This window comes from Phaenicophaeus curvirostris, chromosome 1 (genome assembly GCF_032191515.1).
Source record: "Phaenicophaeus curvirostris isolate KB17595 chromosome 1, BPBGC_Pcur_1.0, whole genome shotgun sequence".
NCBI classification, from domain to species: Eukaryota; Metazoa; Chordata; class Aves; order Cuculiformes; family Cuculidae; genus Phaenicophaeus; species Phaenicophaeus curvirostris.
This window is the reverse complement of record NC_091392.1, coordinates 84061782-84088146: the sequence shown is the minus strand read 5'-3', so window position 1 is coordinate 84088146 and position 26365 is coordinate 84061782. Positions and strand designations below refer to the sequence as shown.

The following is a 26365-nucleotide window of genomic DNA, read 5'->3' as shown; positions in this document are numbered from 1 at the left end:
CAAGTGACAGGGGACAGGACAAGAGGGAATGGCCACAAGCTCCAGCAGGGGAGATTCAGGCTGGACATTAGGAGAAAATATTTTACAGAAAGGGTCACTGGGCACTGGAACAGGCTGCCCAGGGAGATGGTTGAGTCACCATCCCTGGAGGTGTTTAAAGGACGGGTGGATGAGGTGCTGAGGGGCATGGTTTAGTGACTGTTAGGAATGGTTGGGCTCGATGATACAGTGGGTCATTTCCAACCTAGTGATTCTATGATACTATGATTCCATGAAATAGTTTTCAAAACCTATTTTATTGTGCTGCATTTACCGACACAGGCAGAATCCACATGGAGTGCGCGCAACTGCGGCAGCATTCCCATGATGCCTCAGCATTCCAGAGGATCATCTCTGCTTTTGCCAGGCCAATATTGGACAAGTTCTGGACCATGACTCCTCTCTGGAGGGGCCTGATACACCAGCATGTGGACATAATCTTCATCACCAACTTCGACCTAGAAATGAAAACAGGAGGAAAGTGAGGATCATGGGTGACCAGGCAAATGTCTGCACACCAGTGTGGTTAAGATACTGCAGTGACATGCAAGGTTTGCTCTGCTGCCACAAAGCCAGCCTGCCACTGAGCAAGGCTTTCTGGCCTTCACTTGCAAAACACACCCTGCAATTTCTTCAATCTTGATTCACAGGAAGCTGTTCAAGTACATCGATAAGCTTTTCTAGGAGAAGAGGAACGACGCTGTCAGAAACCTCCAAACCAACCAGCCAAACCAAACAAAGAAAATTGAGAAATAACCATCAGGGAGGCTGTAACTCTGCACCATGTGACACAGAACCAAACATCAACACCCATCGACTCAGAGGATGACATGCTTGAAGGAATTAAAAAATTCACTCTAACTCTGCATCAGGTCCTCAGGCTGAGTTCCAATTTGCCGTGACAAACACACCCGGAGGACATAAAGGTGATAACAAGCTACTGGGCCTTGAAACAGGAGGGTGGACTTATGACTTCTTTGATGGTCCTAAGAAGTGAACATTCACATGTGAGGAGCACTGTGCACATGCTATTAAGTTTTTCTATTCGTGTACTACAGTAGTGCCAAACAGAGGAATTTTAGAAGCATCTGCAGATAGCCCAAAGCTCCATTAGTCACTTGAGGTGGTTTTCCACAACAGCTGCGTCTCTTGCTTGCTGTAAGCCCCTGTGCAAGTCACCTAGGTTCTTGAACTACAGAACACCCCCTCCTATAATGAATACAAACCTTAATCAAGTAGTTGGTCCCAACAACTGCCTGAGACCTATATAGCACAGCAAGAAAGATGCCATAGGTCCTGCTCGCTGCCTTTTCAAGTTGTGGCTTGACCTGTAAAAAGAAAGGGGAAAATGCTTGGCAGGTTCATACACAGAATTTTCTTTCACATCTACCATTCCAATTTGCCTCCTTTCAAACAACACGTCCTTATAGGAAAGAAACCCAGACCCCCCAAAAGAATTCCATCAACACCTCCAGCCCTCGTTCCTAGCACTGCCTCCAGCATTCTTTAAAACTCTGTTAGGACTGGACTTCCCAGGCACCTGCCCCCTGACCCACAAGCTGCCCAGCTAAACTCCGGCACCATCATTATTTATGAACCAGCTCCTGCTTTATTACAGTTGTTTGTGTCTGATGACAGCAATTCTCTACAGAAACACAGCTGTAGTGAATGTAAACCAACATCTTATTTCTGTCACCTAAAAAGCCATAGAACAGCTGTAGGACAAGGAGACTGAAGAAATAACATTCCCCAGCTTATGAAGGATGACTCCAGGAAAGGCACAGGCATTAGGAAATAATCATGTAATCCCAAGATCAGATAGAGCTTGGGATGCCCAAGGCCTGCAGATGTTCTTCACAGCTTCACTCAAATCTTAGGGATTGCTCCACCTCAAAGCAGAGCTTAAAATCCCAGAGAACTGCATCATCTAAGGGCCAGACTGTTATCCAGCTGGAGGCAGAGCAGGATTGCCCCAATGTAAGCTTCCTGTCCACAAGAATATTCTCCCTAGAAAACTATACCAGAGCCCTTGCAGTGGAGTGTGAGCCAAGTGCTGCTCGTTCCACTCCTTGTGCCAGCGCAGGGGGAACAGTGATACTGCTCCTCAGCAATGCAGTTGGGGTCACCACAAACAATTGTAGAGAATCCCTTTCCCTTTCTGTTCTGCTGTAAATGATCTCCTCTCTGACTGACCTCTTATCATACACTCCATCCCTCCTCCACGCTCCTATGCCCAGCTCTGGCAATTCCAGCTTTGACTGACCTGGAAAGTCCTCCAATGGAAGAAGGCTCCAAGGAGCTGGGCAAGAGGGATGAGGGAGCTTTCCTATGCCACGTGGTGTCCCTCCCCCTCCTCTGGATGCACTTTATACCCCTGGAAGAGCTGCTGCACCACAGGGCATTAGAGGGTCTGTAGAGGTGTTGGTCACATAGCTGCATCCAGGACAGGATCACTGCCTGGAACCAAACATCATGGCAACTGGACTCACCTCCCTGCCTTGCAAGGACCTCACCTTACCCTGCTGGCTCACCAGCAGCCCCTGCATCACAGCTAGAACTGTGATGCCAAAAACACTGGGTGCCAGCAGAGAATATGCCGTTTATCCATAGCCTTATCCTGTATGGATGTTTCCTTAGCGCATACTACTAGATGGTTTGTCCCATCCATGTCCTTCAGAGAGGAATTCATTCTACCCAGTAGGATCTTCTCCCTTCAAATCAACCAACTTTATCTCAAAACAAACAACCTACGGGCAGTCCAGCCTTTGGACAAGCTTCAAACTCAGCCCTTTGCACAGAGACTTCATCTTCAGAGAGGCTGCAACTCACCTTCTTAGCAATCTCCTGGATTTCTGGAGTAGCAGGCGCAGGATCAGTGTAGTGGTCAGACATGATGGTGACAGGTAATGTCTCTGCAATGAGGGATGTTTCTGAAGACAGGCCTTCAGCGCAGTCTGATCAGTGGCACCGGGCACCTGGTATATATACAGGTGTCATGGCATCATATGACTTGTCTCAGTGCTTAAGAAATGTATCAGGGTTGCACCTAATATTTCCCAACACCATTCTGATTTGCATATCAGAAGCAAGCATCTCCTCAGTGCGGGTCCCATTCCAGTTGCAATTGCACTCTCTCCATAGCCTTCCAAGTGGGAAAGAGAAGCTGACTGTATTTTCCCCTGAGTGACCGTGCTTCCCTCTGCCTGACCAGAAAGGTGCCAAGGGAAACACCAGAACTAGATGGGAAACCAAAAAGTACATCCTAGGTTCAGGTAAGTCCTGCCAATAAGTTATTCCTGCTTCTTTCCCATCAAACCTACAGCTGCCTCCTGGCAAGCGCAGGAACAACTGAACATGCAGTACCAGTGGCAGAAAGTACAGTCAGGAGCATTCATTCTGCAGTTACAGTTGCACACACTCATTTTCATGACCATGTATGAAATCACAAAGCCTAAAACACACACAACCTGTTGAGGAAAGGCTCACAACTTCTAGCAGCCCTGCCTGCTAAGGGAGAACTCTCACTTCAGGAGCACAGGAAAGCAAGGTTCGGTGTTCCTGCATCCGCCTCTCCAGCAAATGGGAGGCATGTTGCTCCAGAGCCTGGAACACAGAATCAGCAACAGACCAAACAATCTGATGTCCATAGATGGTGGGTTTTGAGAAAGGGCCTGAAATGAGAATGAGTGCTGCATAGGGGGGATGGGAACAGTCGGAGCTGCAAGTCTACAACTCAAAGGTCCCGTACCTTGGCAGCAGTGCTTTGGGACCAGAAGACATGCCTTTGCAGGCCTGAGACAAAGTCTTTCTGAAGAAAGGGAAAAATGTTCCCAGTTCTTGGGAATGAAGGGAATGGGAAAGGTTAGAGCTGCAAGTCTGCCAGTTTCTCCAACTTCATCCCTACAGATGAGGAGCCCCTCACAACCCAATTTGTGGAGGAGCTAAATGACTGGAAGTGACAGCTTCATCTCCCTGAGGCCACACGATGCACCCAGCACCCATGCAGCACCTGTGGTAGACCAGGATATTTGATAAACTTGATAAACTTCCCCACTCACTGCATGCAAATCTCACTGACTGCCCTTGGAAGGGATGCTGATGAGATCCCCAAGGCAGCACTGCCCCTCTGCGCAGCTCTGGATTCTGATGAGTGAGAAATACATGAAGCACAAAGACTCACAGGGTTCATTTCTAACCCTGGTAAAACTCTACGTGTGAAACTCAAGCAGTTAAAGCTGTGTGGATTCAGTGTTTTCTGGGTTTTGACTTCAAAGCAGAAGAACTGGAAGGGAAAACAACACAAACTGTCAGCAAGCCGATGCTCGAGTTTACACCGGCAAATCAGCCTCTTTGCTTTCCAAGGGACTGGCAATGGCTGCCCCAAACCCCAGTGCTATTTCTAAGACTGGCACGCAGTACTCATCCTGCACACAGACATCATGAAGTGTCCTAGGTACCCGAATATTTCAGAGACCTGCTACCAACGATGACCAGCGGCAACAGACTGTCCTAGGCAACGCTCACCTATACCTCTCTCCATTAGGGTTTGGATGCAATGAAATAGCACTCGGCTTGCTGCCTTGCAGAGAAGAGCTGTCCCCGTTCCATCTCCTGCACCACATCCACAAGTTAGTGGGTGTCTCCATGTCAGTATTTCAGATTTGTCTGATATCACACTCCATTCCAGCCTGCACTCACCATTTGCACAGGTGGCTGTTTCTCCTCACATATCCGTACTGCTGTTAACTTGATGGATCTGTGCTGGGAGAACAGCACTGGGATTCTGTAAGGTATGTACTATTCCATAGTACATACAAGAGCGAAGAAACAAATCCTTGCAGCTTGCAGGCGGGATGTCTCTGGGCTTGTACACGCATTTACTTCATAAAATTGCTCAAAGCAATAAATAAAGAGGGCAGTAACTGATAATAATGAATCCACTTCTGTAGAAATGATTGTGAAAGTCAAGAGATTAATCTTCTGATTTCACAGTGGCTGGATGAGGTGACACAGGGTCTTCACAGCCCACCATCTACCAATTGAGAAATTTGTCATTAACATCATCACAGTAAAAGCCGTGACGTTCAACATGCTGACTTGCAAAAAGCATTTCACTTCCTGCTCCCCACATTGATTCCAAAGAATTTTCCACACTGCCTAGGATTACATAGGAGTAACAGAAACCTGAACTTCAGCAGAAGTGGACTCTACGATATTTCATCAGTCGTGAGCACCTACAGCCTGAAGAAGACAGCATTCACTGCCAGAAGAATGTGCCCCTTCCTATTTTACAGAAGGAAATAAGATGCACGGACTTGACAAGATGTTCCAAAGAGCCAGGATCTGCCCGCCTCTTATCTGCCACAAAGGACCCAAGATTGAGAAACTGGGGCAGCACTGGCCCTAAACTCAACAGTCCGAATGGTAGAATCAGGGAAGGGATGAAAAACTGGTATTTGTGAGTCCATTATTTGATTCACATACCACACCAAGCAGCCCAGTAATTTGCTGACTACCTTGATGGTAAAGTTGAAACAGATTTCAGTCGCAGAACAGACATGATCCTATGATGTGCATGTGTCAGCACACTAGAGACTTGACTTGCCTTTCTTTAGTATGGTGTGGGGCAGCCATTCCCAGCCCCATAGAAAGTGAAGAGGCTGATTTGCCCATGTAAACTCGAGCATCAGCTGGCTGACGGTTGATTTCCCCAGTGTGTATTTCCCTTCCATTCTGCATAACCCAGTGCATGCTGGGGGGAAAAAACTGTCCTTCAGCTTTGAAGTCAAAATCCAGAAAACATGGAATCCACACAGATTTAACTACTTGAGTTTCACACCTACAGTTTTCCCAAGGCTAGAAATGAACCCTGCTAGTCTTTGCTCCGTGCATTTCTCACTAATCAGAATCCAGAGTTGCGCAGAGGGGCAGGCAGTGCTGCCTTGGGGATCTCATCAGCATCCCTTCCTAGGGCAGTCAGTGAGGTCTGCATGCCAGTGAGTGGAGAGGTTTATCAAATATCCTGGTCTGTCACAGGTGCTGCATGGGTGCTGGGTGCATCGTGTGGCCTCAGGGAGGTGAGCTGGCACTTTCAGTCATTTAGCTCCTCCACAAATTGGGCTGTGAGGAGCTCCTCATCTGTAGTGATGAATTTGGAGAAAACGGCAGACTTGCAGCTCTAACCTTTCCCATTCCCCCTGTGCAGCACACATTCTCATTTCATGCCCTCGGCCCTCGGCCAGAACCCACTGTCTATGGACAGACTGTTTGGTCTGTTGCTGCTCCTCTGGCCCAGGCTCTGGAACAACATCCCTTCCATTTGCTGGAGAAGCCAATGGCAGGAACATCGAAAGTCACAGAATCATAGAATAACCAGGTTGGAAGAGACCCACCAGATCATCGAATCCAATCATAGTCGCTTTCCTTTGCTCTTTTTCTGGAAGATATTTTACTGAACCTAAAGAGGGAGTTCTCCAATACCAGGCAGACCTACTGAGAGTTGTGGGCCTTTCCTCAGCAGGGTGTGTGTGTTTTAGGCTCTCTGATTTCAGACATGGTCATGGCACGGCAAATAGGAACTCAGCCTGAGGACCTGATGCAGAGTTAGAGTGAATTTTTTCATTTCCTTCAAACATGTCATATTCTGATTCGTTGTGTGTTGATGTTTGGTTCTCTCACGTGCTGCATAGTTACAGCCTCCCTGATGGTTATTTCTCTATTTTCAAACTCCTCTTCTATTTGACTGATTTGGCTGCTTGATTTGGAGCTTTCTGATAATGACCTCCAAGCGCCTTGCAATGAGAACAGCTCTTGTGCACACGCAGCTCCTGGAGTGAGAGGGATTCTGCTTTGTTCCCTGGGAAATGGGCACTAGCGTTGCCATGACAATGCCACTGGTACTGCATGTTCAGTTGTTCCTGCGCTTGCCAGGAGGCAGCTGTAGGTTTGATGGGGAAGAAGCAGGAATAACTTATTGGCAGGACTTACCTGAACCTAGGATGTATTTTATGGTTTCCCCTCTGGTTCTGGTGTTTCCCTTGGCACCTTTCTGGTCAGGCAGAGGGAAGCAAAGTCACTCAGGAACATACAGTCAGCTTCTCTTTCCCACTTGGAAGGCTATTGCAACTGGAATAGGACCCGCACTGAGGAAATGACTGTGTGCTTGTGTCAGAATGATGTTGGGAAATGCAGGGTGTGACTCTGATGTGCTTCCTAAGCACAGAGACTGGCTCCTTATTTTACCAGTCATATGATCCCACGACACCTGTATATATACCAGGTGCCCAGTGCCTCTGCTCAGACTGCGCTGAAGGCCTGTCTTCAGAAACACCCCTCATTGCAGAGACATTACCTGTCACAATCATGACTGACCACTACTTTGATCCAATTCCAGCTACTCCAGAAATCCAGGAGATTGCTAAGAAGGTGAGTTGCAGCCTCTCTGAAGATGAAGTCTCTGTGCAAAGGGCTGAGTTTGAAGCTTGTCCAAAGGCTGGACTGCCTGTAGGTTGCTTGTTTTGAGATAAAGTTGGTTGATTTGAAGGGAGAAGATCCTACTGGGTAGAATGAATTCCTCTCTGAAGGACATGGATGGGACAAACCATCTAGTAGTATGCGCTAAGGAAACATCCATACAGGACAAGGATATGAATAAACGGCATATTCTCTGCTGGCACCCAGTGTTTTTGGCATCACAGTTCTAGCTGTGATGCAGGGGCTGCTGGTGAGCCAGCAGGGTAAGGTGAGGTCCTTGCAAGGCAGAGAGGTGAGTCCAGTTGCCATGATGTTTGGTTCCAGGCAGTGATCCTGTCCTGGATGCAGCTATGTGACCAACACCTCTACAGACCCTCTAATGCCCTGTGGTGCAGCAGCTCTTCCAGGGGTATAAAGTGCATCCAGAGGAGGGGGAGGGACACCACATGGCATAGGAAAGCTCCCTCATCCCTCTTGCCCAGCTCCTTGGAGCCTTCTTCCATTGGAGGACTTTCCAGGTCAGTCAAAGCTGTAGTTGCCAGAGCTGGGCATAGGAGCGTGGAGGAGGGATGGAGTATATGATAAGAGGTCAGTCAGAGAGGAGATCATTTACAGCAGAACAGAAAGGGAAAGGGATCCTCTGAGTCGATGTTTGTTGATGTTTGGTTCTGTGTCATGTGCTGCAGAGTTACAGCCTCCCTGATGGTTATTTCTCTATTTTCAAACCCCTCTTTTCTTTCTTTGGTTTGGCTGGTTGGTTTGGATCTTTCTGACAGCATCGTTCCTCTTCTCCTAGAAAAGCTTATCGATGTACTTGAGCAGCTTCCTGTGAATCAAGATTGAAGAAATTGCTGGATGTGTTTTGCAAGTGAAGGCCAGAAAGCCTTGCTCAGTGGCAGGCTGGCTTTGTGGCAGCAGAGCAAACCTTGCATGTCACTGCAGTATCTTAACCACACCGGTGTGCAGACGTTTGCCTGGTCACCCATGATCCTCATGTTCCTTCTGTTTTCATTTCTAGGTCGAAGTTGGTGATGAAGATTATGTCCACTTGCTGGTGTTTCAGGCCCCTCCGGAGAGGAAACAAGGTCCTAAACTTGTCCAATATTGGACAGGCAAAACCAGAGATGATCCTCTAGAATGCTGAGAGATCATGGGAATGTTACCTCATTTGTGCAAACAGTACGTGGATTCTGCCTGTGTCGGTAAATGCAGCACAATAAAATAAGTTTTGAAAGACATTTGTTCTCCTGCTGCATGCCACGTCTAGGTCTGCTGCCCGGCTAAGGCTCAGGTAGGCTCTGAAATGCTGTTCAAGGCTGTTTCTGCCACCTGAGGTACTAGAGCTGTAAGACAGGGCACATGCATTCCAGCTGCTCTGTCCGGCAGCTCTGAAGACAAAGCTTGGGCCTCCTCAGTCTCCTTTAGGTCAGTGATGGGAGCAGGGCAGGGGTTAGGAATGCGCTCCTTGAAGAAGCTCAGACAGTTGAATCCCAACACTCAGCCCTGGGACCCGCGCTCCATCTTTGTCACTTCAGACCTCACCTGAAGAATGCTCACACTGAAGGTGTTTGCTACTACAAAAAAAGGCATGAGCTTCACAAGTTTCCCTTGAAGCAGAGCCTTGATGGCAGGGCAGTCACTCCCTGCTCCCAGGGCTGAGTGTTGGGATTCAACTGTCTCAGCTTCTTCAAGGAGCTCATTCCTAACCCCTGCCCTGTTCCCATCACTGAAGCTGAACTTCCACAGGGGAACACAGTTGGGCTTCTCAGCCCAGCCTTGCCGCAAATTCTAGCACTTTCTGAGGAATGGCCAATGGTCTGTATTTCACATGTAAACGAAACACAAGAAGCCACACGCTGAAGTAGGCAGCCTGATAACACCTAAAGGAGACTGAGGAGGCCCAAGCTTTGTCTTCAGAGCTGCCGGACAGAGCAGCTGGAATGAATATGCCCTGTCTTACAGCTCTAGTACCTCAGGTGGCAGAAACAGCCTTGAACAGCATTTCAGAGCCTACCTGAGCCTTAGCCGGGCAGCAGACCTAGACATGGCATGCAGCAGGAGGACAAATCCATGTGCTTGCCCAACCCCTTTCCATCATCTTCCAGCAGTCCTGGATGTCTGGGGAAGTTTCCCTGGACTGGAGTCTGGCTGATGTTGTGCCCATCTACAAGAAGGGTCGCAGGAAGGACCTAGGGAACTACAGGCCTGTCAGGCTCACCTCAGTGCTGGGGAAAGTCATGGAACAGGTGATCTTGAGTGCTATCATGAAGCACATGCAAGAGAACCGGGAGATCAGGCCCAGTCAACACAGGTTCACAAAAGGCAGGTCTTGCCAAACTAACCTGATCGCCTTCTATGACAAAGTGACTCGGCTACTGGATGAGGGAAAGGCTGTGGATGTGGTCTTCTTGGACTTCAGTAAAGCCTTTGACACAGTTTCTCACAGCATTCTGCTTTGGAAACTGCCAGCATCTGGACTGAACAGGCGCACACGCTCCTGGGTGGAAAACTGGTTGGATGGCCGGGCCCAGAGAGTGGGGGTAAATGGCGTTAAATCCAGCTGGAGGCCAGCGAGAAGTGGGGTTCCTCAGGGCTCAGTGCTGGGTCCAGCCCCGTTCAATGTATTTATCAATGACCTGGATGAAGGCATTGGCTGCACCCTTAGCAAGTTTGTGGATGACACTAAGCTGGGTGGAAGCGTTGATCTGCTGGAGGGTAGGGAGGCTCTGCAAAGGGATCTGAACAGGCTGGACCGCTGGGCAGAGTCCAATGGCATGAGGTTTAAAAAGGCCAAGTGCCGGGTCCTGCACTTAGGGCACAACAACCCTGTGCAGTGCTACAGACTGGGAGAAGTCTGGCTGGGAAGCTGCGTGGAGGAGAAAGACCTGGGGATGTTGGTTGACAGCCGACTGAACATGAGCCAGCAGTGTGCCCAGGTGGCCAAGAAGGCCAATGGCATCTTGGCTTGTATCAGAAACGGTGTGACCAGCAGGTCCAGGGAGGTTATTCTCCCTCTGTACTTGGCACTGGTGAGATCGCACCTCGAATTCAATTCTGGGCCCCTCACCACAGAAGGATGTTGAGGCTCTGGAGCAAGTCCAGAGATGAGCAACAAAACTGGTGAGGGGGCTGTAGAACAAGTCTCATGAGGAGTGGCTGAGAGAGCTGGGGTTGTTTAGCCTGGAGAAGAGGAGGGTGAGGAGAGACCTTATTGCTCTCTACACCTATCTGAAAGGAGGTTGTGGAGAGGAGGTAACGGGCCTCTTCTCCAAGTGACAGGGGACAGGACAAGAGGGAATGGCCACAAGCTCCAGCAGGGGAGATTCAGGCTGGACATTAGGAGAAAATATTCTACAGAAAGGGTCACTGGGCACTGGAACAGGCTGTCCAGGGAGATGGTTGAGTCACCATCCCTGGAGGTGTTTAAAGGACGGGTGGATGAGGTGCTGAGGGGCATGGTTTAGTGACTGTTAGGAATGGTTGGGCTCGATGATACAGTGAGTCATTTCCAACCTAGTGATTCTATGATACTATGATTCCATGAAATAGTTTTCAAAACTTATTTTATTGTGCTGCATTTACCGACACAGGCAGAATCCACACGGAGTGCGCGCAACTGCGGCAGCATTCCCATGATGCCTCAGCATTCCAGAGGATCGTCTCTGCTTTTGCCAGGCCAATATTGGACAAGTTCAGGACCTTGTTTCCATCCGGAGGGGCCTGATACACCAGCATGTGGACATAATCTTCATCACCAACTTCAATCTAGAAATGAAAACAGGAGGAAAGTGAGGATCATGGGTGACCAGGCAAATGTCTGCACACCAGTGTGGTTAAGATACAGCAGTCACGTGCAATGTTTGCTCTGCTGCCACAAAGCCAGCCTGCCACTGAGCAAGGCCTTCTGGCCTTCTCTTGCAAAACACACCCAGCAATTTCTTAATTCTTGCTTCACAAGAAGCTGCTAAAATACATCAGCAAGCTTTTCTAGGAGAAGAGGAATGATGTTGTCAGAAAGATCCAAACCAACCAGCCAAACCAAACAAAGAAAAGAGGGGATTGAAAATAGAGAAATAACCATCAGGGAGGCTGTAACTCTGCAGCACGTGACACAGAAACAAACATCAATACACATCGACTCAGAGGATGATATGCTTGAAGGAATTAAAAATTTCACTCTAACTCTGCATCAGGTCCTCAGGCTGAGTTCCAATTTGCTGTGCTGTGACAATGTATGAAATCAGAGAGCCTAAAACACACACAACCTACTGAGGAAAGGCCCACAACTCTCAGCAGCTCTGCCTGCTAATGGAGAACTCCCTCTTTAGAGTTCAGGAAAACATCTTCCAGAAAAAGAGCAAATGAATGCGACTTTTCGTGTTCCTCCCACCCGCCTCTCCAGCAAATGGGAGGAACGAAGTTCCAGAGCCGAGGTGACAGAATCAGCAACAAACCAAACAGTCTGAAGTCCATAGACAGCGGGTTCTGGCTAAGGGCCGAGGGCATGAAATGAGAATGTGTGCTGCACAGGGGGAATGGCTTTTCTGCTGGAATCAGCATCAGGGAATCTGCTGGAAACAAACCTGTCCTTGGCCAGAGCAGCACTGACTGCACAGCACGGGCTGGTCAGTGTCCTAACCAGCCCACTGGCCCCCCTGACAGGAGACAAGTGATGCAACAAGACTGTAAACAAGTACTTCACAACTAACCTGAAGGCCTGTTCTTGGCACAAAGGACCCGAGATGGAGAAACTGGGACTGCACTGGCCCTAAAATCAACGGACCTGAACCAGGGCAGCAGTGTTTTGGGACCAGACAACATGCCTTTGTAGGCCTGAGACCACGTCTTTCTCAAGAAAGAGAAAAATGTTACCAGTTCTTGGGAAAAAAGGGAATGGGAAGGGTTAGAGCTGCAAGTCTGCCAGTTTCTCCAACTTCATCCCTACAGATGAGGAGCCCCTCACAGCCCAATTTGTGGAGGAGCTAAATGACTGGAAACCAGCTCACCTCCCTGAGGCCACAGGATGCACCAACACCCATGCAGCACCTGTGCTAGACCAGGATATTTGATAAACTTCACTCACCGGCATGTAGACCTCACTGACTGCCCTAGGAAGGGATACTGATGAGATCCCCAAGGCAGCGCTGCCCCTCTGCACAACTCTGGATTCTGATTAGTGAGAAATGCACGGAGCACAAAGACTAGCAGGGTTCATTTCTAACCTTGGGAAAATTCTAGGTGTGAAACTCAAGCAGTTAAAGCTGTGTGGACTCTGTATTTTCTGGGTTTTGACTTCAAAGCAGAACAACTGTTTTTTCCCCCTTAGCACGCACTGGGTTATGCAGAACGGACGAGAACTCAACACAATCCATCAGCAAGCCGATGCTCGAGTTTACACCAGCAAATCAGCCTCTTTGCTTTCCAAGGGACTGGCAATGGCTGCCCCAAACCCCAGTGCTATTTCTAAGACTGGCATGCAGTACTCATCCTGCACACAGACATCATGAAGTGTCTTAGATACCCGAATATTTCAGAGACCTGCTACCAACGATGACCAGTGGCAACAGACTGTCCTAGGCAACACTCACCTATACGTCTCTCCATTAAGTTTTGGATGCAATGAAACAGCGTTAGGCTTGCTGCCTTGCAGAGAAGAGCTACCTCTGTTCCATCTCCTGCACCACATCCACAAGTAAGTGGGTGTCTCTACTTTAGTATTTGAGACATGCTTGATATTACACTCCATTCGATCCCACACTCACCATTTGCACAGGTAGCTGTTCCTCCTCACATATCCATACTGCTGTTAACTTGATGGATCTGCGTTGGGAGAACAACACCGGGATTCTGTAAACTATGTACTATAACAATAGTGAAGAAACAAATCCTTGCAGCTTGCAGGCCGGATGTCTCTGGGCTTGTATATGCACGTACTTCATAAAACTGCTCAAGGCAATAAATAAAGAGGGCAGTAACTGGTAATAATGAATCCACTTCTGTAGAAATGATTGTGAAAGTCAAGAGATTAATCTTCTGATTTCACAGTGGCTGGATGAGATGACACATGGTCTTCACAGCCCACCATGTACCAGTCAAGGATCTTCTCATCATCATCACAGTAACAGCCCTGACTTTCAACATGCTGACCTGCAAAACAATTTTCTTCCTGCTCCCCACCTTGAATCCAAAGAATTTTCAACACTGCCCATCACCTAGAATTAACAGAAACCTGAATTTCAGCAGAAGTGGACTCTATGATATTTCATCAGTCATGAGCACCTACAGCCTGAAGAAGACAATAGCATTCACTGCCAAAAAAACATGCCCCTTCCTATTTTACAGGAGGAAATAAGATGCGCAGACTTGACAAGATGTTCCAAGGAACCAGGATCTTCCCAACTATAATCACCACTCCCAAGCAATGGAAAAGCCCAGGAGAGGAGAAAGCCACCCAAAGGAGATCCATGCTCTGGACAGGGGCTTCTGATAGGCTTTTGGTTCTAGTATCCTCACCTGCAGAAATAAAGTTAGAATGGGGGAAAGGATGAAAACCTGGTATTTGTGAGGTCCTTTATTTGATGTATGTAGGACATCAAGCAGCCCAATAATTGTCTGACTACCTTGGTGGTAAAGTTGAAACAGAAGTCAATCACAGAACAGACATGATCCTGTGATGGGCAAGGGTTAGCACACACAGAGACTTGACCTGCCTTTCTTTAGTACGGTCCACAGCTCATACCAATGCCATTTACAAACCATCACAAAACATCCCACTTCACAGGCAGATCTTCCATACTCAAAAATAACAAAGCCTTTTTCTCCCTCCCCATGCCCTAAAGCATGGAATGCTATTCCACTTACCTTCATGTTCCACTAAGTTCTACAGCAATATTCAAACTGCCTCCAATTCACGTGGTTGGCCACGTACTGCAGAGACATCCCTCTGTCCACAGAGCAAACTAAACAGAGTAATTCAGTTGCATAGTGCAACCCCCTGGAGACAAGCTGCGAACACCTGAAGAAGGGATGCTTGGGACTCAGAAGTCTTCTTTCTTATGCCGTCAGGAGTTTTTCATAGACAGATTTGTATAGATCCAATTCTTTGACCTTACATTCATATGCTATGTTTGGCTTATTTTACACATTTTTCTTACAACAAATGCTTCGCTGGGCTACTAAAAGAAAAAAAAAAAAACAACCCTGGATATTTATCACCTCCATTTCCCAGGTCACTCTTTACTGCCTCTGCTTAAGTGAAGAAGCTTTCCCACAGCAGCTCAGCAAACATCTGGATGGACAGAGGAGCACAGAGATTAACTCTCATTACCATCTCTATTTTATGCAGAAATACAATACGCATTTAAATTTCAAGAGTATTGATGCCCACTGTGTACTCAATGGCATAAGTTTCTTACATTGGCTTCAAAGGACACTTTGTCCTCGCAGTTGTAGATCCAGGCCCTGGACAGAACAAGTATTTTAGGCATCCATATTAGAGATCAGTATTAGAGCTCCAGCTTTGAAATCAAAACTAACAGTTCCCAAGATCTCAGTAGTGGACCATCTCCTGTGGAAATTACATCGCTGAAAATTAAGCCCAGTGTTCTGAGCAGTATTTGATATTGACTTTGAGAATAAACAATCATAAGAATTTAACAGCTCAACAACAAACGTTTTCTGCTTCAAGAGTTGCAGAAAAACAATGCGGATACTTCACAAATGAGACAAGTGCTCCAACTGGAGTAAAGTTCTGCTTGGAGCAGTTGCAGAACCTTGGGGAAAAACGAAGTTTGAATATTACACTTACACCCTCAAAGTCTTCTTTTAAATGCTCTGTCAATGCAGGTCTGTTGCATGTAGAGCTTTCTAAATACAACACTATGGCTACAATCGACAAGATCGGGCAGACACACCTATTTTCTCAGTTCAAATGCAGTTCACCGATTGCCTTAATGGCAAAGGTTCAGAAGAAGGGACAATATAGGGTCACTGGATAGTTAACTGTCTCATTCCTAAATGAGATTATCTTCATCACCAACCCAAAGTGGTTTTAATCGACATCACATTCCCTATTTCAAGGAAAAATCCAGAACTTGGCAACACGGAAAACAATACAGAACACAATAGATGCTGCCTGTCAGCACCCACACGGAACTCTGAACCACTGCTGCTGTTGTTGAGCAATTCAGAACAAGGCTGGTAGCTTCTTCCTTTCAAGGATGATGAACCTCGTACTGTTATTGCCTTTCAGATTTTAGTGGATTGTTCCCCGAGTCTTTGGCCGGCACCAGCTCAGGGAGGGCCCTGTCCTACCTCCTTAGAGCTGGTTTTTACTTTTGCTTCCCTTCCTTGGCTGCTGAAGCTCTAGAAATCCAAGAAAGATGCCAGTTCCACATTCCATTTGAAAATTATTTTAATACTATAAAACTCATTTGTTCACATATTTTGTACAAAAGATGAGTTGCTTTCTCTTAATTACAGGAAAATCATTTCAACCTTGACATTTCCGCTCAGTAGGTCCAAAACAAAACAAGGCTGGGTTCTACTGGTTCTGGAGGGTCCCGAGCTCACCCAAGGTCTCTTTCCAGTTTGGCTCTCACGGTTATGGATCACCTTGATGGAAAATACCCAACATCATTGACTCTTTGGAGGCTTGTAGTGAATTCGGCAACGCTCATTAAATACCTGAGACACCAAAACAGAAGAGCAAAAGCAAATCAGTCCCCATCCAGGAGACGAGCAGAACTTCAGAGCTAGTTCAGGCAACTCTCTCTTCATGTAGCACCCATCTCAAGCCATCCAGCCCTGCTGGACCAGTCAGTGGCACTTACCCAAGGACTCTGTCTCCATTCTCACCTTCTCACCTGGCTTTAGGGAATCCAAAGTTTGCAGCTTGATGATGGGGGCCTGGACAGCACTAAAAGTGCTCTCCCTCAGATAAGGTGGGCTCATAATCGTAACAGTCTGTTATCCTCAGAGATGATGATGCCTTTCATTTTATTTTAGTTTAGTAAAGCAGGAGGGAATTTATCAGTGGAGGCTCCTGACCAGCTGTGTTCAGTTAAGTGCTATCTGGCATTCTATGTTGGATACTATATTCTTCTCTTTCCTCAGCAAAGGCATTTCACATTGCTGTGACAGCTAAAAAGACATGTTAGGGCTCACACTTGTAGTTATCTGACAGTGGATGCTGACAGCTCTCCTATCGCAAGGGACACACTGCTCTTGCCTCATTCACCTCTGGCTCCTTGTATGGTGCCATACACACAGAAGCAGAGGCTGAAGATCTTGTTCACTTAGCTGGAACCACAGGCCTTGTCAAACAGGCTGCCGACCCTAAGTAGAGCCAATAATTGTGACTGGATAAAGTAAGGCAGTCTGAATGCAAAGCTCAACACAGGCCCACACCAAAGTCAGAGGTGCTCTTTACAAGCAATTCAGTCAGTTATCATTTTGGCTCCAAACTTTGTCCAGCACGTGTCCTGAAAAGTGACACGAGCACCACCTAGCACCAAGCTGAGGCACTGGTGGTTATAGGTTCTCCATCCAGCACTCCTGCAAGAGCACATTCTGCCAAGCTGTCCAGAGACTTTTCAGATCCAAATGCCTGTGCTCTTCATGATGTCAACTTTCACGAACTCTCCCATTAGCTTCACACGCAAAGCGAATGGTCTTGTAATTTTCGGGAAGTTATGCATCACTTACATGTTATTTTAAACCACACCTTCCTAGAATCTTCTACTGATACAAATGATCTCCTTATTTAGAATTTAGAACCTATGACAACTTCAGCAAAAGTGATGTTTGCAGTACGAATTGTTTTTAGCATTGATTCTTAACAATTTTTCAGTCATTTTCCACTTATTGTCAGGTTTAATTGACTCTAAGGAACAACACATACCAGAAACTGTTTCATATTGTAGAAAACAAAAGTTGTGATACACTTTTCTTTTGCACAAAGACAGCCTGTCCCGCTACATTTACCACATGCAATGGAAACCTCTAGAAGAGTTAAGTGTATGTAAAGGCCTGAGATCAGAGAAGCATTAGAAGGAAACTGGAAATTAAGAGGCACAAAGTGTTCCCACTCAGAAGCATTTTAATACTAAGCAAACTGGACCATTTTTGTCCATTGTCTATCAGAAACATTTTAAGGACATATATATCTTAAGGGGTACTGGAAATATACTTAAAAAAAAAGGACTGTAAGGGTCTCTTCCATCAAACAACTCATAAAAAAAAAAAAAATAGCAGCTTCCAGCTTGCTATCACGTAGATTTTTAAGGTTTCTTTAACAGTACCTCTGCAGCCTATGGAAGGAATATCAATATTGAATGAAGCATTACTAATACTGCCTCCTACTTTTAGGATCATTAACCCACAGATCTCAGTGTGTTACTTGGGTCAACTACCTCCACTGATCTACCTGTGAAGTGCTATTCTTAGTTTTCAGACAGGAAAAACAGCACCTGAGAAACTTTTATATTCAACTTACTATGTAGAAGTTTGATTTTGCTCTATTTATGTATTAATACAAAACACTCCAACAATAAACTTCAGCGTGGAGATGCTGCACAGAGACTGATGCAAGTGTCCTGTTTTGGAAGTCAATTCCTTGTTTAGTATCAGCCAAACAGAATTTGTCTGCATGCATATCTATAAAGCAGCATCTCTCTGTGTTGTCACTAGTGCTACCACTACCAAGAGTAAGTGTTTGAAACTAACTTTGTTTCCTAAACAGATTTTTTCCAATCAGTTTGCAACTGCTTAAGGTTAATGTAAATAGGTAAGTGTATTTTCCAACTAAAAGTCTACAACAGTAAAAAAGAGTGGAGGTCCTCACCTGCGAACCAATAACCACTTCCATGTGACAAACTGCATTCGGTCCACAACTATGACTGGGTCTAATTCCTTCAGTGACATGCTTTTACAGGCAGCTAAAGGAGCCATTTATGCCTATATTCGGATGGAGACAATAGCAGAGCTGCACATAAAACCCAGAAATACTTTTCTCCTCAAGCCCTACTTTAAACACTAGCTTTCTAAGATATCCCTGCATCACAGGCATCTCACTATTTATAAATGAAACGTTCTCCATCTTCAGATAAAAAATGGCCATTTCTATCACTAGCAAAAGCTTCATGCAGCTACAGGAAATAACAGGCATCAGCGCTACCTTTGGTACCAACCTTGGGCTTCAGAATGCAGAGAGCGTGGATGGGGGGAAAACTCCCTGACAGCAGAGTTGCCATGAAGTGTTTGCCGCTGGTGGCCTGCAGCATGTCAGTAAGGCTGTGGTGTTGCTTAGCCATATTTAAGCTGGCTTTACGCTTAATTAAGATTCAGGCCATGAATAAATTTTTCAGACAATACAAAGGCACTATTGACAGTAAAGCATACCTGGAAAAATGTGTAGATGCTTATCTAAGCAGCCTGCGTTGAGCTATATTGTGGTGGCTACACCTCCAAGAATACACAGGCTGTATTGCATCTATGCTGATGCAATTTAGAGGACTAAAATCTTGAAGTTGAGATTAAAAAGGGAGATGCAGCTAGTACTAGCTATTTGCAAAAATCCTTTTTGCATTTAGAGAGGAAAAGAGGTTCTCTACATGGTATTGAAAGCTCTAAAAAGCTATAACAAATGAGAAAAGGATGCCAGTTGTGAAATGCTGCAGGGACAGAATATAGCCACCTCAGAATTTAAGCTCAGCATTAAGCTGACTTTATAACAAGACAGTATCTGGAGCTATCAACGCAGAGGATGATTTGCCCCCTCTCTCGACACAGAAGTGCAATGGCAAGCCTGCCCTTTGCACCAGGGAGCATCAGTCCAGCCTGCAGAAACTACAGCATCAAAAGATTCAACTTTTCCAGCTCCACTTTCATCTGGCCTCTGCTTACTCAGAAGCACGATCAGTACCAAAGAGACAAATTTGAAAGAGTCATCCCTCTGACCTTATCAGAGGCTAGGCAAAGCTTTTCAGGCAGGCCACCACAGAAAAGTCTACGAAGAAAGGGATCTGCACAGGGAGTACTCAACAGTCTTTCCTCCCCTCTAAATGAGTCGCTTTTCTTTCCTTTGCAATGCAACTGAAAAGCTTTGATCTCTGCACCCAGAAGTGGGAAAATGTTAAATTTACCCCAGCGCTGCCCTCACCTATTTCTAATTAACCTTCCTCATAAGGCACCAGTCCCACACCTCGGTGCAGGACTCTCTGTTGGGACAAAACATCAACACTGCTTTAAATGACTAAGTACCTTCCAGCTTCTGTCGTTTACCACTTCTTCAACATTCAGCTCCGACTGCATCAATTTTAACTGCAGAAAGGAACAGATAAAGAGGTTATTGTCAAACAGGCCTCCCTGCAACCTTTAGCATTTACTAGCACTGCAGCGTTCTAGATCACAACCCCAGTACCAGGTGTGCATCCAATCTGATGGTGCAAACTGAAGGGCACGATGTATAATGACCCTGAAAGTCTGGCCTTTGCCTTCAGCCAGTACACAGGGCAGATGAAGTTTGCAGAGGCATGGTGAAGGCAGACTCCCAATGCAAGCCTGGTAGAAGCAGCTTCTGATTATCAATGCTCTTCTTAAATATTGCCCATCAAAATTTGCTAGTAATTAACTGATTAACATTTTAATGGCTCCACACACAGAGATAACTATGCCTAATTCAAACACTCAGCACAGGGAATGCCAGTGACAGGGCTAGGTCTGCAGCTTTGAGTTGTTTTTCTTCAACACATACATTAGACTTCTATAGAGAGCTGGCAGCAAAAAAATAGGACTGAATGCACAGTTCTCAGATTTTGGATTTAGAATTAAGATCATAAAGTGATCCCCACCACTTAGTTTGCCATCTGCTTCATGCACTGACCAAAAAAAGGGTCTACAAGAATAGACCATGTATGTTCATGCATGTTCATGCTATCTGAACCAGTTAATATATAGAATCACAGAATCATAGAATGACCAGGTTGGAAGAAATATGTTACATGACAGCTGTGTTCAGGAGGCCTGCAATAGTTTGACCCCACCACAAGGCCCAACAGCAGGAGATCTAAGAACCCATCTGCCATTTTGGCTTACATTTTGGACATATTTTTGCTGGAGTCTTTAACACAACAGACTAAGGATGAGAGTTTATCCATTTTAAATACATGGTTCCAACTGGAGAGCTGGTGAACAGGTGTAAGTCAAAGGAGCAATCCCATCAAAAAGTTTCCAAGTGAGACTTTGAGACACAAGTAGCTAATACAGCTGCTGCATAAAATGTTACCTACCCAATAAGACCCCAAACTGTTTGAAATAACAATACCAGATCCACAGGGTGATTAAATGACCACGATCAGTCTCTCTAAAATAACCACTCAGAAGATCCATGGCAGTTTGAAGAAGGGTTTTTCCTGCTGGAGGATGTGAATAGACCTACAAGCATCTGGACTGTCACATTAATCACCTTTGACACCAAGGCTAAGCAAAACTACTATTTTAGCTTTTTCCTTTTAGTTGCAGACCTGAACAGCAATATAGTGTCAACGTGGCTATATGGGGGAGGGGCTTGTTGTTTTTAAAACATACTCTGACATGTCAACAAGCCTTACTAATTCACTTGATAAATCTAATAATCATTTTGCTGTATGTTTTTGATTTCCAGAATTTATTTGGTTGGATATTTTATGATACTTCATTCAAGTAAACTAAGGCAATAACAAATTAATACAATAATCAAACGATGTTTTAATGTAAGTGGATTAAAAGAATTGGCTGCCATACTGACACTACCCCAAGTTTTCTTATTCTACAATCCAGAAGTAATAATTTTAGACAAAGTCCTCCAATTTGTTCCATCAGCAAGATGAGAGTAACACAAATGAAAGAGAAAACAGATCTGTACTGCAACCAAGTGAATATACATTTGAAATGCATCAACTTAAATGTAGGAAGTGTTCTGTCAAGAGAGCTTATCTGAAGTGTAGAAAAAAAACAGCTCTCGCAGAAAACAAAAAAAAAACCAACTCAAAGTCAAATTTGAGGTCATCTCATTATAAGATTTCTGGGATGTACCCAAATCATGGATTGCTTTTAACATCTGAAATCACCTCCAATCATTGTGATCCTCCTAGTGGTTTCAGTGATAGGTTTTGGGCTCAACAACTCAATGATTTGAAGAACTGGCTCTGCAAACAAAATTTGTAGAAAATACTAATTTACCATTCTAATTTTCCAAGCTAATATGGATAATTGTTAGCAGTTCTGTAAGTGAAGGTTCACAAATAAAAGGCAGGCACTCGCCTGCCACCTGGTTCTTTAAACCTGAGCTCATGACAGAGCACTTCTCTGAAGAACACATGAACAAACAGTTCACTCAATGCCTGGGAAAAATCAGATCCTCGAGTTAAGTCATTCCCTCAGGAAACTCTTACTACATCAGCATTCAACTGCCTTTTGCAAGAGGGGCTACAACAGGCTCCTCTTGGAAGTAAAGGGGTAAGTGGATTTTGAGGTCTTAATAGTATTGCAGCAGGGAAAGCTGCACCCAGGATATGGGTCCATATATATTTATATATATATGTAAAATGTATATAAATACATAATATATAATATTAATATATATAAAATATATAATTATATATTAATATATATAATATATAATGTATATATGTATATATATTTTTTTATATATATATATGTAAAATAGAATGGTTTGGGTGGGAATGGACCTTAAAGCTCATCCAGCTCCAACACCCCTGCCATGGGCAGGGATACTTCCCACCAGATCAGGCTGCTCAAAGCCTCATCGAACCTGGCCTTGAACACCTCCAGGGATGGGGCAGCCACAACTTCTCTCAACAACCAGTTCCAGCACCTCACCACCCTCATATAAAAACATTTCTTCCTAATGTCTCGTCTAAATCTCCCCTCTTTCAGTTTAAAATCATTCCCCCTCACACTATCACTGCTCCCCCTGATAAAGAGCCCCTCCCCAGCTTTCCTGTAGGCCCCATACATATAGATGTACATATATGATGGTGGGACATCTGGCTGTTACGAGAAGAACTCACCATTACATTGGAAACTCAAAGGCCCTGGTCTAGCAGCCCTGGTTAAGACATCCCTCATCAGAGGAAGGCTCACTAAACTGCTGAACACAACAGAAACACCTGGCCACTGTATGCAAAAAAAAAAAAAAAAAAGTAATAAGCAAGCAGTCGTATTTGACACGTGCTGCAAGCATAGGGTGTGGAAAAAAAAAAAATGTAAAGTGAACATGAGCCACATAGAACAGGTCTGGAAGAGAAATCAATGGAACAGTTCACATCCCTGCAAAATTCCATTCCTAGACCTACGCATGCAGTATTCTTTTCCCTACTAAGGAGGCCCTGGAATAGGGGCAAGAACTTCAGTGAGGTTCCCTTCTCCCCTTCTGATACTCCATCTAGATCACCTCTGTTCACTGCTTGTGAAGTACACTTTCCATCCAGAGATCAGAAGGTTGAGAGAGCATTTGTACATTAAAATTCCTTATATACACCCAGAAGTCTCTCACACCATCACGAGGTGCTCAAAAAAATTAATCTAAGAAAAACTAAACAGCAAAAAGTTTGGATTCAAGGTTGCCCAACAGCTTCTTGTAGAGAACAGCAACTCCAGTTAACACATAGAACAAGAATGATACTTCTCAGGGCAATGATGACAAGCGACAATCCTCTTCCTCTCTAAAGTGATCTCTAAAAAGCTCCCCCACTCACCTTTGTCTGCTCTTTCCTTAGTTGCTTTAACAACGCTACGTTATCCTCTGCCTTTTCCCTCTCTTCTCTGAGGGTTTTCACTACACTGGAAGTCTGAGCAATGCAGTTTTTGATGATTCTCTCTCTGCTGGTGTGTGCATCCATCAGCTAAGTGGGAGAAGAGAATAAGTCACAACAACTAGTTCAGCAAAGAATAGACAAATCCGAGTTGAAAGAAAGACTTTCTAAAGTCAAGGTATTGCTGTGCCTACAGGAATTCCTTTGACTTGAAAATCTATATGTTGGAAGCAAAACTACTCCAAGCAGCAGCTACCAATTGGATCAAAAGACAAAGATACACATGAGCTAGAGCGTTGCAAAGTAGTGCTGAAGTGTGATAGCCGCCATTCTTACAAGAAAGAAGAGGGCTGGGCTAACACCACCCACGGAAGCCTAAAGTACACATGAAAAGCATTGCAGAACAAGTCCCCCACATGGTTTTAAACTGAAGTACCTGTTATATACATGGGGCTAAGCCACATATAAAAGTCAAGCATGCCAGTTATGGACATATAAAGCACAAATATGCTAAGGCAGTGGTTTCCTTAGAAGCTGAGGATGCTTTACTGGCCACTGCACATAACAGAACATAGGAAGTGAGCTGAAAGTTAAAGGAGTGGACACTCACAGACTGGTACAGCTCTCTACACGTCTGGCTGGCATCAATTTTCCCCACGAAGGAAGCTGTTGGAATCGTAGTGTTTAATTCGTGAACGATTCTGTCATCAATTGTCCTCATCACCCTGAGAAACTCCTGTATTAAATAGAAAATCGAAGTCTTTACTTATATCTCTGAGGAGAACTTACTGCAAAAAACGTTGCGTGAGGCTTTTACAGAAGGATTAAGTAGATCATAGAATCACAGAACAGTTTTAGTTGGAAGGCACCTTAAGGATCATCTAGTTCCAACCCCCCTGCCATGGGCAGGGACAACTCCCACTGGATCAGGCTGCTCAAAGCCTCATCCAACCCAGCCTTGAAAACCTCCAGGGATGGGGCAGCCACAACTTCTCTGGGCAACCGGTTCCACTGCCTCACCACTCTCACAGGAAAACATTTCTTCCTAATGTCTAACCTAAATCTCCCCTCTCTCAGCTTAAAACCATTCCCTTGCCCTATCCCTGCACTTCCTGATACAGAGCCCCTCCCTGCTTTCCTGTAGTAGCCTTTCGGTACTGGAAGGCCACTATAAGTTCAACCCAGAGCCTTCTCTTCTCCAGGCTGAACAACCTCAACTCTCTCAGCCTGTTCTCCTAAGGGGGCTCCAGCCCTCTGATCATCTTCATGGCCTCCTCTGGATTCATGCTTCTTGCCCCTTCCTGTGCTGAGAACTCTAGAACTGAACACAGGACTCCAGGTGAGGTCTCATCAGAGCAGAGTAGAGGGGCAGAATCCCCTCCCTCGCCCTGCTGGTTGCTCTGCTTTTGATGCAGCCCAGGACACCATTGGCTTTTTGGGCTGCAAGCACATATTGCCAGCTCCTGTTGAGCTTCTCACTCACCAGCACCCCCAAGTCCTTCTTCTCAGGACTGCTCCCAATCCATTCTCTGCCCAGCCTGTATTTACGCTTGCCATTGCCCCAACACGAATGTAGGACCTTGCACTTGGCCTTTTTGAATTCATGAGTTGCGCACAGGCCCACTTCTCAAGCCTGTCAAGGTCTCCACGTCCTTGCTGTGCTGAGGTCTCTAGAAATGTAAAATCCCACCCAATGCACAATTCCTGCAGGCAGGAGCCCACGCTGCACACCAATGTGTTTCCCCATCAGCCAAGGACTGAGTGGGGAGCAGGCAGGGCTGGGCAATGAAGAACCTGGACCCTGTCCACCCCAGCAGTGGGTCCCGCATGATACTGAAAACACCAGCAAATAAACACTCTAAGACTTGTTTTGTTGGTTTAGAATGCAAATAGCCTTCATCAGGGCTGAGCAACACGAGGAGTGATCTCCATCAACTGCGTACAGACAGACAAGAGCTGGTACCGAACAGATTTCTCGCTGACATGCACATGGATAAACTTTCCCAGAAACCTTATGCATACTATACTACTTTACAAGGACTCATATCAATGTTATTATGAACTTCACAACAGCCAAATCGCTTGTGAATTTGGAGCTTTGAAGCCAGCTCTGCCCGACCTTGCGTGTGAGGCAGGGAAAGGCTGCGAGCAGGGACTGCAGGGGGAGAGACACCTGTTCAGCACAGATCACACCGAGCACAAGGCGTTATCAGCTCCAGAGGAGGAGCAGCGCCTGGAGAAACCCTGCTGGAAAGAAAACGCGCTCTCAGAGGGACATTCAGTCTGACTTTCAAAGAACGCAATTGCTTAGATGCAACTCAACTTTAGCTTTAATTAAAACATATTTCACTTTTTGTGCCAGTAATCGCTTCTTATATCACTCGAGAAGGCCCCATCCCTGCCCCTTCACGCTTCCAGGCGGGAAACCGCGCACCACTCGCACCAAACTTGAATGGAAAGCAGCGTTTTGGTGACACGAGGTGTTAAAGAGCAGCCGGCGCGGACCCTGCACTCGGAGCTCCCTCTGCGCGGGCTCCCCCTCCCGGCAGCCGTCAGGCGCGGTGACCTCGCCCCCGCTCCCACCTCCGCCCGGGGAGGAACGAGGAGGAGGAGGAAGAGGAGGCGGCGGGAGCAAACGCGCCCCCGTCCCCGCGTTCGTGGCTCCTCACCCCCGCCCAGCCCCACGCGGGTTACCTGGAACTCAGCGAAGTCCTCACAGCTCGCCGCTCCGCTGGGCGCCGCCATAATGGAAAGGCCGAGGGCCGCGGCGGCGGCCAATCAGGGTGGAGGGCGGGGTGAAGTGCGGCAAGGGGGCGGGGCTTAGTGGGAAGGCGGCCAATCGAGCTGCGGGGGCCCCCAGCAGCAGCCAATCAGGCGGCGGAGCGGGGTGACGCGCGGCGAGGGGGGGGGCTCTGCGAGGGGCAGCCAATCAGGGTGGAGGGCGGGGTGACTAGCGGCGGGGGGGCGGGGCTTGGTGGGAGAGCGGCCAATCGAGCTGCGAGGGCCCCCGGCAGCAGCCAATCAGACGGCGAGGCGGG

General features: G+C 46.3%; 1 protein-coding gene across 5 annotated transcripts; it reads right to left on the bottom strand.

Moving 5' to 3' along the window:
- Nucleotides 1-1263: 1263 nt before the first annotated feature.
- On the bottom strand, nt 1264-26145 carry MIX23 (mitochondrial matrix import factor 23). Of its 5 annotated transcripts, XR_011338243.1 has the most exons (7): nt 26022-26145; nt 23938-24063; nt 23271-23417; nt 22584-22689; nt 19774-19833; nt 18356-18468; nt 15908-16197 (listed from the first exon to the last, which is right to left on the bottom strand). XR_011338243.1 is itself a non-coding variant. In XM_069866433.1 (6 exons), the coding sequence occupies exons 1-5, from the start codon at nt 26070-26072 to the stop codon at nt 19802-19804; spliced, it is 462 nt and encodes a 153-aa protein (XP_069722534.1). In that variant the 5' UTR covers nt 26073-26145; the 3' UTR covers nt 1264-1367; nt 19774-19801. The 5 variants fall into 5 exon arrangements, 3 of the variants coding, with proteins under 3 accessions (XP_069722534.1, XP_069722522.1, XP_069722544.1); XM_069866433.1 differs by lacking the exons at nt 15908-16197; nt 18356-18468 and adding an exon at nt 1264-1367; XR_011338245.1 differs by lacking the exon at nt 22584-22689.
- Between the last annotated feature and the right edge of the window lie 220 nt (nt 26146-26365).

Excerpts from the sequence above, each read along its gene's own strand:
- MIX23 (XM_069866433.1), bottom strand. The coding sequence starts at position 26,072 with ATGGCGGCGCCCAGCGGAGCGGCGAGCTGTGAGGACTTCGCTGAGTTC. Across the intron at positions 22,690-23,270 it reads TAAGGAAAGAGCAGACAAAG|TGGCCAGGTGTTTCTGTTGT; the intron begins GTGAGTGGGGGA and ends TTTTGCATACAG. Across the intron at positions 19,834-22,583 it reads TTTGAGTTTCCAATGTAATG|TTAAAATTGATGCAGTCGGA; the intron begins GTGAGTTCTTCT and ends TCCTTTCTGCAG.